General features: G+C 44.0%; 2 protein-coding genes across 2 annotated transcripts; one reads left to right on the top strand and one right to left on the bottom strand.

The window, feature by feature from the left end:
• The first annotated feature begins 665 nt into the window (after nucleotides 1-665).
• Nucleotides 666-6,807, top strand: ankmy1 (ankyrin repeat and MYND domain containing 1). Its single transcript, XM_068319465.1, has 19 exons — nucleotides 666-1,032; nucleotides 1,157-1,303; nucleotides 1,432-1,662; nucleotides 1,753-1,985; nucleotides 2,073-2,289; nucleotides 2,391-2,552; nucleotides 2,695-2,813; nucleotides 2,956-3,232; nucleotides 3,307-3,488; nucleotides 3,568-3,739; nucleotides 3,874-4,014; nucleotides 4,087-4,182; nucleotides 4,344-4,451; nucleotides 4,550-4,672; nucleotides 4,804-4,905; nucleotides 5,091-5,247; nucleotides 5,338-5,443; nucleotides 5,560-5,714; nucleotides 5,866-6,807. The coding sequence occupies exons 1-19, from the start codon at nucleotides 688-690 to the stop codon at nucleotides 6,063-6,065; spliced, it is 3,273 nt and encodes a 1,090-aa protein (XP_068175566.1). The 5' UTR covers nucleotides 666-687; the 3' UTR covers nucleotides 6,066-6,807.
• A 370-nt stretch (nucleotides 6,808-7,177) lies between these two features.
• On the bottom strand, nucleotides 7,178-14,587 carry stxbp3 (syntaxin binding protein 3). The gene is made up of 19 exons (XM_068319077.1): nucleotides 14,517-14,587; nucleotides 13,316-13,365; nucleotides 13,086-13,167; nucleotides 12,903-12,979; nucleotides 12,711-12,783; nucleotides 12,509-12,609; nucleotides 12,101-12,246; nucleotides 11,728-11,821; nucleotides 11,298-11,422; nucleotides 11,094-11,192; nucleotides 10,953-11,010; nucleotides 10,806-10,871; nucleotides 10,441-10,521; nucleotides 10,063-10,198; nucleotides 9,523-9,629; nucleotides 9,333-9,431; nucleotides 8,557-8,642; nucleotides 7,923-8,071; nucleotides 7,178-7,823 (listed from the first exon to the last, which is right to left on the bottom strand). The coding sequence occupies exons 1-19, from the start codon at nucleotides 14,560-14,562 to the stop codon at nucleotides 7,720-7,722; spliced, it is 1,779 nt and encodes a 592-aa protein (XP_068175178.1). The 5' UTR covers nucleotides 14,563-14,587; the 3' UTR covers nucleotides 7,178-7,719.
• Nucleotides 14,588-14,659: the final 72 nt, after the last annotated feature.

Genomic DNA, 14,659 nt, shown 5'->3' with positions numbered 1-14,659 from the left:
GTTTTTACTAATAGTCTAAGCATAGGAAGAAGTCAGTACATAATAAAGACATTTATGGTTATTTAATATACAGTGAACCAATACAGTACTAAATAACATATAGAACTGATGAATTTGGGTTAATGCAGGATGCTTTTCTGAGTTGGACAGATCTGACCCTGACACACGCCCGTGCATCAGGGTCCATGATGGCGTGGAGCAGCAGCTTTGTGATGCTGGGCAAAGCTGGATCTGTCAGCTGGGCCCAGTTGTTCTAGGGTCTGTGGACTGGTCTGCTGGGAACCTGTGGTTCTAGAGTATGGTTCTGGAGACCTACTGGGTCTCTTCCACATTTTGCTGCCACTGTTTTTGATGGAGTCTCACCCGACACCGGGCCACGTCCATCCTGAAAAGTTGGAGATCCTGGAATGATCTGATGTCTTGACAACCGATTCTTCACACTTTGTTTGCGCATGTGCGTCATGTGCGTCAGCGCAGCAACTGTCGTCATGACAACCGTGAAAGTAGCGACTCCAATCTGAATGCGTGACGCCTAAAAAAGTTCAAAGGATTCAAACCGTTAAATTGTTACAAAAAAAAAAAAAAAAAAGCATCAATATGAAACAAACCGACACAAAATACCGACCGTTATTTATTTTACACAGTGTGCGTAAAGTTGACGTGGAGTTAACTTGAACCGAGTTTTTAATGGTGGATTCGGGTGAGCCCGGCCCGGCCGGAGGAGGCGCGGTGTCCCCGGCCGGAGGAGGCGCGGTGTCCCCGGCCGGAGGAGGCGCGGTGTCCCCGGCCGGAGGAGGCGCGGTGTCCCCCGCCGGAGGAGGCGCGGTGTCCCCGGCCGGAGGAGGCGCGGTGTCCCCGGCCGGAGGAGGCAGAGAGCCGCCGGGAGCAGAGGCGCAGCGCGGGGTCCGCAAAGGAGCCGAGACGCGACATGAGTTCGGAACCCAGGAGTGGAACGACGGGTCCAGATATGAAGGGGAATTTATGAACGGATTAAAACACGGTCGAGGAAAATACACGTGGAGAAATGGAGAGGTAAATAAAGCCACAAATAGCTGAATGGAGAAGGTTTATTTATTACATCTGTTTAAAATCAACCATCAGTTTAAATAAAGCAAATCACTGCCTGCATCTCCCTCACGTCTGCTGGTTTTTGTAGTTCTACGAGGGTTCTTTCTACAAAGACTACAAACATGGCGATGGGACCTACACTTGGCCCGCGGGCCACAAGTTCACTGGCAAGTTTTACCTTGATAGGAAGGAAGGATGGGGACGTCTGGAGTTTCCGGATGGAGCCACGTTTCGAGTAAGCAGGATGGAGCGATGGGTTTGGATGGAATCTGTCCAAAAGATCTTTAATGTATAGAAATAACAAATAAATAATGTATAGAAATAACAAATACGTAAATAGCAAACCAACCTCTCCCCTCCCAGGGTCTGTATCACACCGACCAGAGGTTTGGTCCAGGCGTGATCCGGTACCCAGATGGGTGCAGCGATGTGGGTGTTTGGGTCGGGGAGCGTCTGCTAAAGCTCTGCACCTCCATGGAAGAGGGATTTAGCTTGAAGAACTTTCCTGAATATGCGGCCTACATGGACCCAGCTGCACCAGCAAGTCCGCCGACTCAGGTGAACGATGACCACAGACTCCAGCAGGTGCCCCAGGTAAAAGCATCTACACACACCGACTGAAACCAGCAGCTTTACATCCTGAGTCAAAACTCGGCATTACCGCTCCTCCGATTATCCATTCAGTGGGATCCGAACAGAGATCTGCTGTCAGACGATGATTTCATCCTCCCGCCCGGCATTGAGAGCTACTCAACAGACGGGGATCACTTGCCGCTGCCGCCGAATCGAAGAAGAGAGTTGGATCAACTCTTTTACGGCGACCTGTGGGAGCCGGATCCATACAGAGGATACAAGCGAGACCCGATCGCCCACCTGCCGTTGGAATCCCGCCTGCAGGCTCACATTCACAAACACAGGTCAAAACACATTTAATCATCAGCAGGTTGGAATAAACTTTCACTTTGAGAAGCGTGCAACTGAAATGGATGCATGTGTGTCTCCAGACGGCAGGTGGAGGGCGTGAACCTGGAGATGACAGCGGTTCTTGCCCTGAACAGGGAAGGTTTCGGCCCCAAGGGGCCCCTAGAGGTCCTTTCGGAGCTGTTCATCCAGCACGCCGCCCGAGGCGACCTGCAGGCCGTGTCCCGGATGCTCCAGACCAGCTCTGTCCACCCCGACGTTGCAGATGCCCAGGGACACACTGCACTGATTGCTGCCACGGTAACCTAACATGGATTTTTATCCCTCATTATCTCTTGATTCATTTGATTTCTTCAGCATCTAAACCTTTTTTTTACCCCCTTTTTGTGTGTACTCGTCAGGTGAACTGCCATAACGACGTGATCCACCGGTTGTTGGATTCCGGTGCTGATATTGACAAGTTGAACAGTGAAGGCATGTCCGCTCTGGCGGTGTGTCACGTCCTCTACTACCCGTTTGACTCTCTGCAGAAGACTTTCACTGAACCAGCCGCCAAAACTCAAGTAACGCAGTTTTTAATCTGCTACTTCATCAGTTCTAGACCCACGGTCATCATGCATTAAACTGAGTTTTGCACAGTTAACTGAAATGTGTGTGTATGTGTGTATGTGTGTGTGTGTGTGTGTGTGTGTGATGTGTCATCAGGGGTTGAGAAACCTGTCTACACGTGGGAACAGTTCTCAGATCAGCCGCGTGGACGTCGCTGCAGACTCAACCAGACTAAACGACAGACCTCCGACAGACCGGAGCGACCTCTCTGACCCGTAAGGGTTTCATTCAGATCACCTCTCTGGTGCAATATTTATCTGAAATCATGTGTATCCTGCAGTGCCTGACCGTAATTGTGTTGCAATTGTGTATTTGTCTGTCTCTGCATGAGTCAACTGTTTGTTGTGGTGTTTCCAGGACAACAGGAGAAGAGGAGAACGTGGCTGAAAGCTGGCCTCACCTGGGTGAACATGAGATGTCAGATCTGCAGGAGGAGAGAGAGGGGGAGGAGGGAGAGGAAGAGGAATGCAACGAGGCAGATGTGGAGAAGGGATGCAGCCGTGTTGATGAAGAGGATGTGGTAGAGACAGGAAGTGAGGAACTTCTTGGAGTGAACCGTTGCATTCCGGTGTGGGATGGTCTCCTCACGCTGGGCAGCGTGCAGTGGAGGGATGGTAAAGCTCACAGAGTTCAGGTACCGAGTTCAGAGTTCACGTGTTCTACTTGTTTAAACTCACTGAAGTCAACCCGACTCTTCCTCTTCATCAGGGCGAAGACTCAGACCCCACCCCAGAGCCGACCTTTGACTCCACCTGCTCGGTCAGCAGCTATGAGATCCGCGTCACGGACGAAATGATGCAGCTGTCAGCAGAAGCGCTGAGTCGTACGGGGATTCCTCAGCGAGCTGAAACGCAGGAGACGGTCCGCAGGATGGCGGCGATGAAAGTCAGGTCGGTTCCGTCCTCATCTTTCCTGTCTGTTTCTCCTCTAGCGATACCAAATCGTTTTCCCTCTGCGGCGTCTGAACAGACATCGCGCTCTCTTGAGCACGCTGAAGCTGTTACTGGAGCGGGGAGCCGGACCCGACGTGTCCAAGGTTCCCATGCCCGTCCTTTTTTTACCCATCATGGCGGGTGACGTGGACGGCGTCAGGAGGCTGCTGCTGTCTGGAGCTCACACTGACGTTCCACTTCCACCCGAGGCAGGAAATATTTTTCTGTACTGATAGTATTTTATGTACAATGTAATTTCCCCCTGGGGATCAATAAAGTATACTTTCTTTTCTTTTAAATCCGTCATCTCTCCTTACATTAAAACCCGTCGTCCGTTTCATAGAAGAACGGCCTCTATCCGCTGCACGTCGCCGCCGCCCTGCTGGGCCCAGCAGGGCCCCGCGTCACAGAGCTGCTGCTCCACGCCATCACCGACCCGGACGCACGGGCGTGCGACCAAAACCAGATCTATGAGCTGGATCAGGTTTGTGTTCCATCACCAAATTCAACGACACTTAAAAATTAAAGATTTTTTTTAATGCAAATGTCCTTAAAGACCCAGGAGCCACTGAGCACCAGTGAGACCCCACATCCCAACGACGGAGGCCGGACGGCTCTGCACGTGGCCTGCCAGAGAGATGGTGACTTTGAGGCCAGTATCCAGTGAATACACACACACGCACACACACACACACACACACACACACACACACACACACACATATCCACCGTCACTGATGAGACGCTCCGCTAAAAGCATGACGTTTTTTTGTAACAAGCAGTTTTGAATTTGGTTTGTTTCGGTGTTTGCAGAATGTCAGTAAGGTGGTCGCCCTCCTGCTGTCCCACAGAGCCAACACAGAGCTGCTGTGGAGCGGACACTCCCCTCTGTCCCTGGCTATATCAACAGGAAATGACCTGGTAAGCCATGAGTACACACACACACACGCACACGCACGCACACGCACACGCACGCACACACACTCACAGTCTTAAACCCGTTTCTCTTCTATGTCCAGGCAGTGAAGGAGTTGTTAAACGGGGGGGCGAACCCTAACACCCCTCTGGGCTGCAGGGTGGGCAACGCCCTCTGCGCCATCGCCAACATCAACTACAACTGTGGCAGCAACAGACCCAAACTGGTACAGGACACCAACACGCACCACAAACAGGAAACACTTTCACCCATTTATTTATTGTATAATTATATCAAAATTGTTGAGTCATGTAAAGGTGTTCTGTTGAGTCGTGTGTGTGTGTGTGTCTGATGTAGTTGAAGATGTTAGCTCAGGCTGGTGCTGACCTGAAGATGCCAGTCCTGGTGGGTGACACCGTGGGAACCGCAGTCGACTTTGCTCACCGCTCCTTCAACCAGGTAGCAAAGCAGCCGTGAAAACACTTCCCGTCTTTTTCAAGATAAAACACACAAAATGAAATTCAGGATGTTTTTTTTTTTGTGTTTTTATTTGACTTTATTTGGCTCTTTTGGAAGCCATTTGTGTTTTTGCTGCATGATTTCCTCCGGATTCCTTTCAAACGGTCTCATCTGTCTGGATGTAGGACACGCGTATCGCCAACCCTCCCTTCCACGCTCTGAGCATCGAGGAAAGGGAAACATTCAAAGCACGACGCCAGCTGCTGAGCACGATGGGAGATCTGCAGAGACAAATCGCTGAACAGCAGAGCCAAGAAGAGGATTTAGAGGAAGAGCAAGAAGGTATTTGTGTTTTTTAAAGGCGTGAACGTGATAAAATGACATCATTATTTGGTGTTTCTGAGTGTGTGTCGTGTTTCTACTGTATTAAAGTTACAGGCAGTAGCAAAGACAGCCTTGTGCTCATAGGGGAAGAAGCCGTATCTCCCAAAACGCCCCTCCAAAGCTTTGAAAGTCCACTCAAAACTGGAAAACACAAGTACACAACCACACACAATTAATGGAAGACCTGCTTTTATTCACTTTCATTTGAATGTGTCTAATCTGTCCCACTCAAATTTGAATTTTCAGAGAACTGTCTCCATGTTTTTGTAGGAAACCAGAGACGAAGTTCTGCTATCAGTGTGGTCGTTCTTACTCCGTGAAGCTGATTCCTTGTAGCCGCTGCCACAAGGTTTACTACTGCTCCACCGCCTGCAAACTGGAAGCGTGGGATGAAAGACACAAGAAGGAGTGTATTCGGCTGTCAGGTGGGAATTTGGGAATTTATGTTCAACAGTTACAGCTAATTAAAAAACAAAAGTGATATCAGTGAATGTTTGGATGATTAGTTTTAATGTTTGGATGATTAGAATATGTAAATATTAACACGAGTATTGATGTCTGTCTCTCTCAATCCAGGAGGTGCTGATGGCCCCCAAAGAAGTACTACTTATAAACCCAGAAATCTTACCCGGCACTCGAGTGAAATTTCCAAATCCAGAATACCCTCTGGGCCCCCAAGTGTCACGACGAAATCCCCAACAGTCTCTGAGCTTTCGAGCATCGCAGAAGAGATCTTGGAGAGCCCAGAGATGGAGGAAAACTACAGCTACAACTGAATGGCGTTAGCGTTTAGTAGACTTCTGCTAAGAGGAGCTGAGCTTTAAATTAAAAAAATATTAAAATACACCAATCCTTTAATAATCCCCGTAGGGAAATGACTTTCTTCCTCTCCAAATATTTGCGCTCTAATGGGATGTAGAGTGGCGGGCAGCTCTAGAGTGGTTTGCACCATGAGCAGCTGGTAAGAGGACAAAGCCAGTAAGGGGACAGTGCCTTGCTCTAGGGCACCTTGGCAGTAAAGATTTAACCTCAGCCAGGTTTGATCGTTTTTATATTACTAATTAATGTATTAAAGTGATTCCAAAGCAACAACAGTATTTAATAACTTTGGCTTTAGAATGCTTGTTTTAATTGTGCAATATTCACCCACTAGTAAAGTTTTTAAAAAAGTTTTGTTCCTTTAAATATTTTCTGCTGATAAATGAGCTATAACATTCCAAATGTATTAAACTAGAGGGTTTTTTTACAAGCTCTCCATGTACAAACCGGTGATTAACTGGAAATGAGTTATTGTATGCTTCAATTTTCTCCGAACCTTGTGAAATGCTTCACCTAGTTTTGCAGGTTGGAGATCTGAAGCGAGTTTATAACACCTGCGTCTTTTTCTTCAAGTCAAGCATAAATTTTTCCTCCCTGTTATTCAGTTACATCACAAAATAGGAGTTAACGTTTTTTTAAATATTTGATCCATGAACACAAAAAGTCTCTCTTCACTTACAGACTTACACCCCGATTGTTTGGTTTATTTACTTTACATTTTTCTGCATTGTGTGCAGATTTCAAACATGAATAACTTAAAGGCTGCAGATTCAATCTTTGGGTCACAGGAGCTTCCTGACCTCGTTTGTCTATTGTCTGTTCGACAGTTAAATGTCATCGGACACAAAGCGTTCTGTGGAATGTAGTTTGTGTTAATATTTATAAAACCTTTTTTCTTACGAACATTGGGCTACAGAAGTTTTTACTGGGCAGTTATTAAATGCATGAACATCTGTTATCTCTGCAGACATGACAAACAATGAGGGGCTACCTCAGCTTTTATTTAGTTCCATCTCACTTTGCTCATGCAGGAGCTTACTAAAACAGAGGGCAGCACTCACTTCAAATGCAGTTTGAACAACTTCATCCATTTATTAGTCAGTTGGTCAAAAAAGACATAGATGTGATAAAAACACCTCAAAAATTGCATTTATGAACAAGAGTGAAAAAGGTCAGAGTGACGTAGCAGGAACTTGGTGCCCACCTATACAAACACATACATTAACTCTGCACCCCGTTCAAAAACTATTCCATCGCTGAATGTTCTAATGATCTCCCAAAACGTAACATCACCAATGTTCTTTTGCAAAGGCAAACACACACAGGCATGTCAGGCATTATTAGTTGAAATGCTCAGAGCAGAAAACAATATAATGATCTCTCAAATAAAATGACAACATACAAACGGTTCAAGCAGGTCATAGTGTTAGCTAAATAAATCAGTTTCCTTTATAGACCCAGTTAGTAGACATTTTGTCCTCACGCTGACTGAGAACTTTAACACACAATGAATTAGATTCCCTTGTTAACTTGAGTGCGCTGTGCTGACTGATTCGATGTGCGGCGAGGCGGAGGAAGCTTTGGGAGGTGTGATGATGAGACATACACCTCTCAGGCGTTGCTCCTTTCCTCTATTGTGAACGTTTCCATCGGGCCTTTGCTCAGACCCTTGATGTCATCCAGAAGACTGGTTGGAGTCAAAATGTGAGAAGACCCTGGAATCAAAGTAAAAGGATGATGAGGTTCAGCAGTAGTCAGTAATTTCAGAGCAGTCAAAGACATGTCTAGAGGAACAGGTGAATTTGTAGCCTCACCTATGATGACCTCACAGGATTTTACAGTCTGGGTGACCTCGTAGGCAGATCGCATCTCAGAATAGCACATTCCTCCCAAAATGAAGATGATGAGGCGAGAGCCAGTTCGGCGCTCATCCGCAGCGCTGGCTTTGTGCTTCTGCCGGGCGCTGAGGAGAAAAAAACAGACATTTACTGAGATGAACGTTTCAGAAAAAAGCAGCAGCTGCATATCCAGAATGTGGAGAGAATGAAAATCCTGGGAAGAAAGATTGGGGGAGGGGGAGGAAATCTTTCAAGCCAGCAAACTCATTCTGAAGTGATTCTGGGGGAAAAAAAGCAAGTCAACAGCTAAAGCCGGATGTAATGTCACATATGACCACTAGAGGTCGCTCATGACCTGGATTCACCTGTAATAACAGATGGGAACGTTCTTTATACAGGGTTGTTGTGTTCTGTATGAAAACACAAAAGCTAATCAGTTCTACGTGATTGTAGACGGGTATTTTTAACTGGAGTTCAAACTTAAAAACATTTTTAAAAAAAACAATTAAAAACCAAGTTTTGGCTTTCACAGAATGTGGACCATCGCAAGCTGAATTTGGTGTGTTATTTTCAGACAACACTGACTCAGTTCTTGTGTTCGTTCACCTACCTGACAGCTCCGGATCCGTTCCAGGCAGCAGGGCACTCAGACTGGTGCGGCCATTCTTTGGTGTCTAGTTTGTTCTCCACGGCATCCTGAAACAACACATTTTTAATTTGTCAAAGTTCAGTTCAAAGATCTTTTTGTTAAATATGTATACAAACACACAACTCACAAACAACCCCTCTTAGTTTCCGTTGGTTTCTGAGACGTGACCTCTACAGCTGTGTTTTTTCACCAACACTTACACCACTTGTGTTGTTTCTTTCATGATTTACAGCTGAGCTTACAGGACATTTGAAACATAGGACATTTAAAAATGTAGTACGGGACAATGACATCCTATCTGTGTTTTAACACAAAACAATCTCCTCTCACCGTAATAACCTCTTGACATATTTAACATACAAAAAAAAAAGCATCTGTACATTGGTAAACAGAGAGACGGTCCCCAGGGATCGACACACACCTGCTGCGTTCTTTACTCTATAGATGCTGAGACAATGTCTGACACACAAATACTTATCAGATGACCTGAATCCTATAACCTACTTCTGTGGTGCTTCTATAGAATCGTTCTCACAAATCCCATGTAGACTGGGACAATAACCTCCACTGAGCTCCATGCTGGGAGCTGAAAAAAGAAACTAATGCAAATGCTTGAACTTCTTTTCTTACTTTCCTTCATTCCATCTCTGCTCTCTGGAATTACTCATAATTTATTGAGGGTGTCGAGTTTAAACTTCACATTAGGTGAAATAAAGGCACGAATGCTTCACACTGACCTCCATTACATCTTTTATGACAGGAGTCCACCTGGAAAGATTGTACGTCTCTTCCTGGGAACGATCCCGTCTGGCGGGTTTGCGAGAGAACAAGCTCGGCTGGAGAGAAAAGATGAAAACAGGAAGCAGGACCGGTTAGAGGATGACGGACGGGAACAAGAAAATTCACCTGTTCCACTCGTCCTCATACCGATGTGATGATGGGGACCCCAAGTTCTTTCCAGTTCAGGATGAACTCTCGTTCGTCTTCGATCTTGACATGCTGGATGAGTTTGCTTAAGTTTTCGTCAGTTGTTCCTGTTTACATGCAGCAAAAAATTTACACTGTGAAATTCTTACATTGGTTTAAAGCTTCCAGTCCTATTAACTTGTCAATTACACAAATTCATTTATTAAAAAATAACAACCATGGGGATGGTAATCACTTTTCTTTATGAAAGATCAGTTTATATCCTAGCTGACTTCTCCTTCATGCTGGTATCCTGCTGCAGCTACTCTTCTTCTTTTCTTTCGGCTTTTCCCTTCAGGGGTCAATCAGTTGCCTTCATCTAACCCTGTCTTCTGCATCCTCTTCTCTCACACCAACTACCTTCATGTCCTCTTTCACTACATCCATAAACCTCCTCTTTGGTCTTCCTCTAGGTCTCCTGCCTGGCAGTTCAAAACTCAAAACCCTGCTGCAGCTACTCTATAGAATGTTAATGAGCAGTGAAACAACAGACTGGTGTACCGCCGAGGCTGAAGATGTAGAGCAGGACAGCCCTGATCTTGTCATGGGTGCTGTATGGGTGTAGCAGCACAGGCAGCAGGGTCCTCATGGGATCCTTCACCTTCACCCCGTCTACATCTGAGCCCACTGCCAGGTCCTGAAGGAGAAAAAAACATTTCTGAACCCCACATTCAGGCTGGGAATTTTGTGAATGCTTCAAATGTAATATTTATTGATAAATGCGTCTTGGAGAACCAGCTTCTCCAGAGATTTTAATGGAAGATGCTTCCAGAAATGAGAAATTCCTCATTTAGTTTTTTCTTTTTTTGATAAACTCGTGTCAAGCAGCTTATCTACTGAAAAAGGGTTTAAAATTTGTCCCCACATCTGATGACTCACCTGTTCAGCTTTGCAGAGTTTCTCCACATTGTTGGAGAAATGGTTCATGCAGTCCTCGGCCAACTGCAGATGAATCGTTTTCTACAAACCAGACAGAGATGTTAAACACAGCGTGAATGGAAACATATCAGGCTGCAAAGTTGTTTTTGCTGCTAATAACATGATGAAATCAACCACACATGAAAACACACCTTTGAGGCAACACGTCCAACAAACACTCAATGATTGCTTAGGACTATAATTGTAGGGAGTAAATAACATCTTTGTTGAAATCCTACTTGAACCTGAATTGTTTCAGGCTACCTGGATAACCTTTGACCAGCGAACGACTCTGGAACTAATGAAATTACCCCAGTCCTGCCTACCTCAGTCAGCTGTTTGCGGAATGCAGGCATCTTCTTCATCATCTGGGCCAAATTGTTGATTGTAATCTGAAAAAAATAAATATTTGGTCAAGAAATGCTTTCACATCTCGTCAACGGAGCTCATAAAAAGAAACTGGAGCGACGCACCTTCCCATCTGGCTGCTTCTTCCTGGCAGATATTTCCTTAACCATTACAGGGATTTGTCTGATGAAAGAAAAAAAATGGCCTGAAGGTCGGGATGAGAAAGGAATGGTATCCGTAATGTTCCTCAGACGCTGGAAACTTACGCGGACACCTCAGCGATGTGCTTGTGCCTCAGCCTCACCCAGAGCATGTCCTGCTCATTCAGGAGCGCCTGCTTCTCTGAGCCATCTTTAGACTTATACCTGACAAAAATTAAAAGGTTTTGGCGTTGAAAGTTGTGGAGATTCTTTCCACCAATCAAACGATTTTTCTGGGGGACACTGTACAGAAGGAAAATCTTGGATTACTTGTAGGTGTCATTCTGGATATCGACGAGGTCGTAAGCCATGGCTTGGTAGGTCAACTCATGCAAGAGGGGGCTGACGGCGTCAAAACCTCTCTCCACTATCAGCAGCTGGGCCTGGGTCTTTCCCTAGTGAGGGAAAAGAGGTAAAAACAGGTGAAGCACTTCATCAGTTGTAGAGTGGTCACTACGTACATTGACCCCTTCTTCAGCTCTATTTTCTGTAACACTGCACAGTTTTGACCAGGAGACACCGGCTATCTCCAAGTACTAAGTTGCTTAAAACAAAGAATAGAACAGCTGAATCTTTCACATGTTGCCTTGTGCTGAGCTGGCAGGGAAACATTATGCTGTGTTTTCAGGTTCTCATTTTCTTCCAGTACTGACATTTTTGTTTCTTGTGTAAACATCCTTCACTGAAGATACTATCTCACCTTTTTCTTGCTGCCCTCGTCCAGCTCGTAGTGCCTGGACAGTTTGTTGTCCACCAACTCTGCCAGCGTCTTGGCGTTCTCCATGTTACCATCTCTAGTTATGATATAAATTGTTCAGTCATGTAAATCATTTGATATCAGTTATATAAATGATATAAAAGAATGAGTTGTTGGAAGTAATATGTCCTAATTGGTGCTTTTACAGACACAAATGTGTTTACTGTATGCTGTTTGTACATTACAAGAAAACTAAAACCTTGACTATTTTTTTCTGTCAAAGATAACACATTCAAGCTTTTCTCATGAAAGGTGCTGCACTGCTTTGGGGCTGTGGCACGTCGCCAGCAGGGAAACTACATCTGTCATCGCTTACTTCTTATATCTGACTCCCGGATACTCGTCCAATGTGGCACAAAGCGTGACAAGCTGATCTGCAAGTGCCTCCAGTGTCTTCTTTTTGTCCTGAGTGTGTGGACTGTAGATGCTTCGGAAAGCACCTGGATTACCACACGTGAACACCTGGAAAATATTAAACAAACACAAAGAATTTAAATTTGATAGGGCAATTTGCATGTGATTGTACAACAAATTACAATGTGATTCTAAACGGCAAAAGTTCTAAGATAAAACAACATTTGGAAAGTCATTACATCATTGCTAAAAACAGCCAACGCCCAAGACAAATGCATTCCAAGCACCAATAGAGCAAAATACAACAAAGTAGTTGCGTGGTTGGAAATGAGGAAATGCTTCACTTGAGAAACTTAAAGCGTCCACTCACTTGTGCCTCTTGTGGCAGGAAACTTATATTGATTTCTTTGCAGACTCGGATGTGCTTCGCGCAGTGCAGTTTCATGTTATTGAACAGGTCATCAGGACAGTCTATTGGATAAAAGTAAATCAACAGTATAATCACATTGGGTACAAGTAATTTATTTTGTATTTGTATAATGGAACAAAGTTGTGATTCATAAGCTACTTACAGTCGGTGAAATAAACATTCGCTGATTTGTATTTGGGTTTGGGCCTGAAGTCACTGATAAAGGCATCCACACACTGTGAAGTCAAATCCATTTTATTATACTACAACCAAGTTTCTGATGAAATTTAACATATATTATGAATGTAATTACAGATGCATCATGATAAAGCATAATTTCAGGGTAATAACAAACCTTAGCCGTTGGTGACATGAAGTAGATGGCTTTCATTTCTTGAACAGGCTCTCTGCTTTTGAACAGGTCCTCCACAACTTAAGAAACAAAATATTTACTTGACAGAGTTGCTACTGATAGCCACACATAAATATTGAATTTAATCTATTTAAGTCAGTATTGGATTAACGTAACACAGCCTACTTGTTATTTTCTCTAACATCAGATCTGACATTTTGCAGCATGATGACAGGAGCTTGGTGGTGAAGTGGTCCAGAATCAGAATCTATGAAGATCAATAAGCCGTGGTTTGTAAGCAAGTCACAGTGGATCAAAGAACCAATCACATAAAAGTTGGATCAGTAATACAGAGGCTGTCAATTTGAAAAAATATACACACAACTCATTACTGAGTAGATAAAGAGATGTCTTACCTTCCATACTTCTGATTTTCTGCAGTCTGCAATAATAGTCTCTCTTATTTCTGTTGGAAACAGAACATGGCTTGTCAAAAACATTAATGAACAAACTGCTGCACTTGACTTCAATTTTTGAGCTCTATCTTGATTCTAGAGTTTAATCAATTTGAGTTGAACAAGTGATTTTGACTTCCATCAGTACATTAGTCATATTATTAACGCTCTAATGTGAATACATTTGCTTGTATTATGAGGTAGAGCTGCACAGAAAACAATTTCACAAAACACAGCTCAAATATGGAATTTGACTGCAAATAACCGATCAGTTAGAGAAGAAATCGCAAAGTAAAAATGTATGTATTGGTGACAGTATAGCCATAGAATTCTCCACTTATTCATATTTCAGAAAATTTGAAGTTATTTTGTACTTAATTATGAATTGTAATAATCTTGCCAACAAAACACCTATGACACGTTGTTACCTTCAATCTCTTATAACAGCATCAAAAATTATTAATTTATTAATTTATTATTTAGATGTCTCCACATGACGCAAATTGTACATTGGAATACATTACTATAAAAAAAAAAGTATGAAACAAGAGATTAAAATGGTCATGCATCTGTCATGATTTTACTCATAGTTGGAGTTACAGCAAACTTTAAATCCTGTATTTGTTATTGTTTTGACAGAAGTACTGGAACTACATTTAAAGCCCAATGCATCTATTTTGGTGAACTTTATCTAATATTAGCGTCGCTAAATAACAATTCAAACATGTTTACAAACATCCAACCTCAACAGAGCTTCAGGAAATACAAACGAGACATGTTCGATTTGTTAACACAGGATTTGTACAAAACGTTAGCTTAGCTGCACTTATTCTAAGTTAGCCAGCTTAAATAAGGTGGGGCTGCTAACAACTGAACGTAACTAAGTCCTGCTTTCACTCCACGACCGTCAAGTGATAACAAGCGACGGAGTGAAGTGTAACCCAAGTCTAACACCGACCCGCTGACAGTAAATTTGAACCTTGCCAAACCTAGTGTTTGAACTTCCGCTCCGTTTAAAAGCAGAATAACGTTCACTGTCATTCCTAAAAGTTAACAGGAGCAGGAGTTCGTAGTTAAAATCTGCTTTACTTCACAATGATTTGAATAATCGTCGCATTATTCCACCTGCGCCACAAGCACCGTCCAATTTGGGTGAACTTACTTTTCCAAACTATTTTTTTGAGTCCGTGATCTGAGCCTGTAGCCATCTTTTTTTTCTTTCTGCGCCTCTTCCTGTCCCGTGCCCACGCGCGGTGACGTCATCAGCACGAACAAGTGTGAGACAGCGCGACGCTGTAGTTTTTA

The sequence above is a fragment of the Antennarius striatus genome, chromosome 7, assembly GCF_040054535.1.
Source record: "Antennarius striatus isolate MH-2024 chromosome 7, ASM4005453v1, whole genome shotgun sequence".
NCBI classification, from domain to species: domain Eukaryota; kingdom Metazoa; phylum Chordata; class Actinopteri; order Lophiiformes; family Antennariidae; genus Antennarius; species Antennarius striatus.
Note: the sequence above shows the minus strand (reverse complement) of the source record. Positions and strands in the feature narration are given on the sequence as shown.

Coding starts and splice junctions, on each gene's coding strand:
- stxbp3 (XM_068319077.1), bottom strand. CDS start 14,562: ATGGCTACAGGCTCAGATCACGGACTCAAAAAAATAGTTTGGAAAA. Junction 11,193..11,297: donor ATCCAGAATGACACCTACAA/GTAATCCAAGAT, acceptor AATTTTTGTCAG/GTATAAGTCTAAAGATGGCT. Junction 10,872..10,952: donor AGAAGCAGCCAGATGGGAAG/GTGCGTCGCTCC, acceptor TATTTTTTTCAG/ATTACAATCAACAATTTGGC.
- ankmy1 (XM_068319465.1), top strand. CDS start 688: ATGGTGGATTCGGGTGAGCCCGGCCCGGCCGGAGGAGGCGCGGTGTCC. Junction 1,304..1,431: donor CGGATGGAGCCACGTTTCGA/GTAAGCAGGATG, acceptor CTCCCCTCCCAG/GGTCTGTATCACACCGACCA. Junction 1,663..1,752: donor GACTCCAGCAGGTGCCCCAG/GTAAAAGCATCT, acceptor TTATCCATTCAG/TGGGATCCGAACAGAGATCT.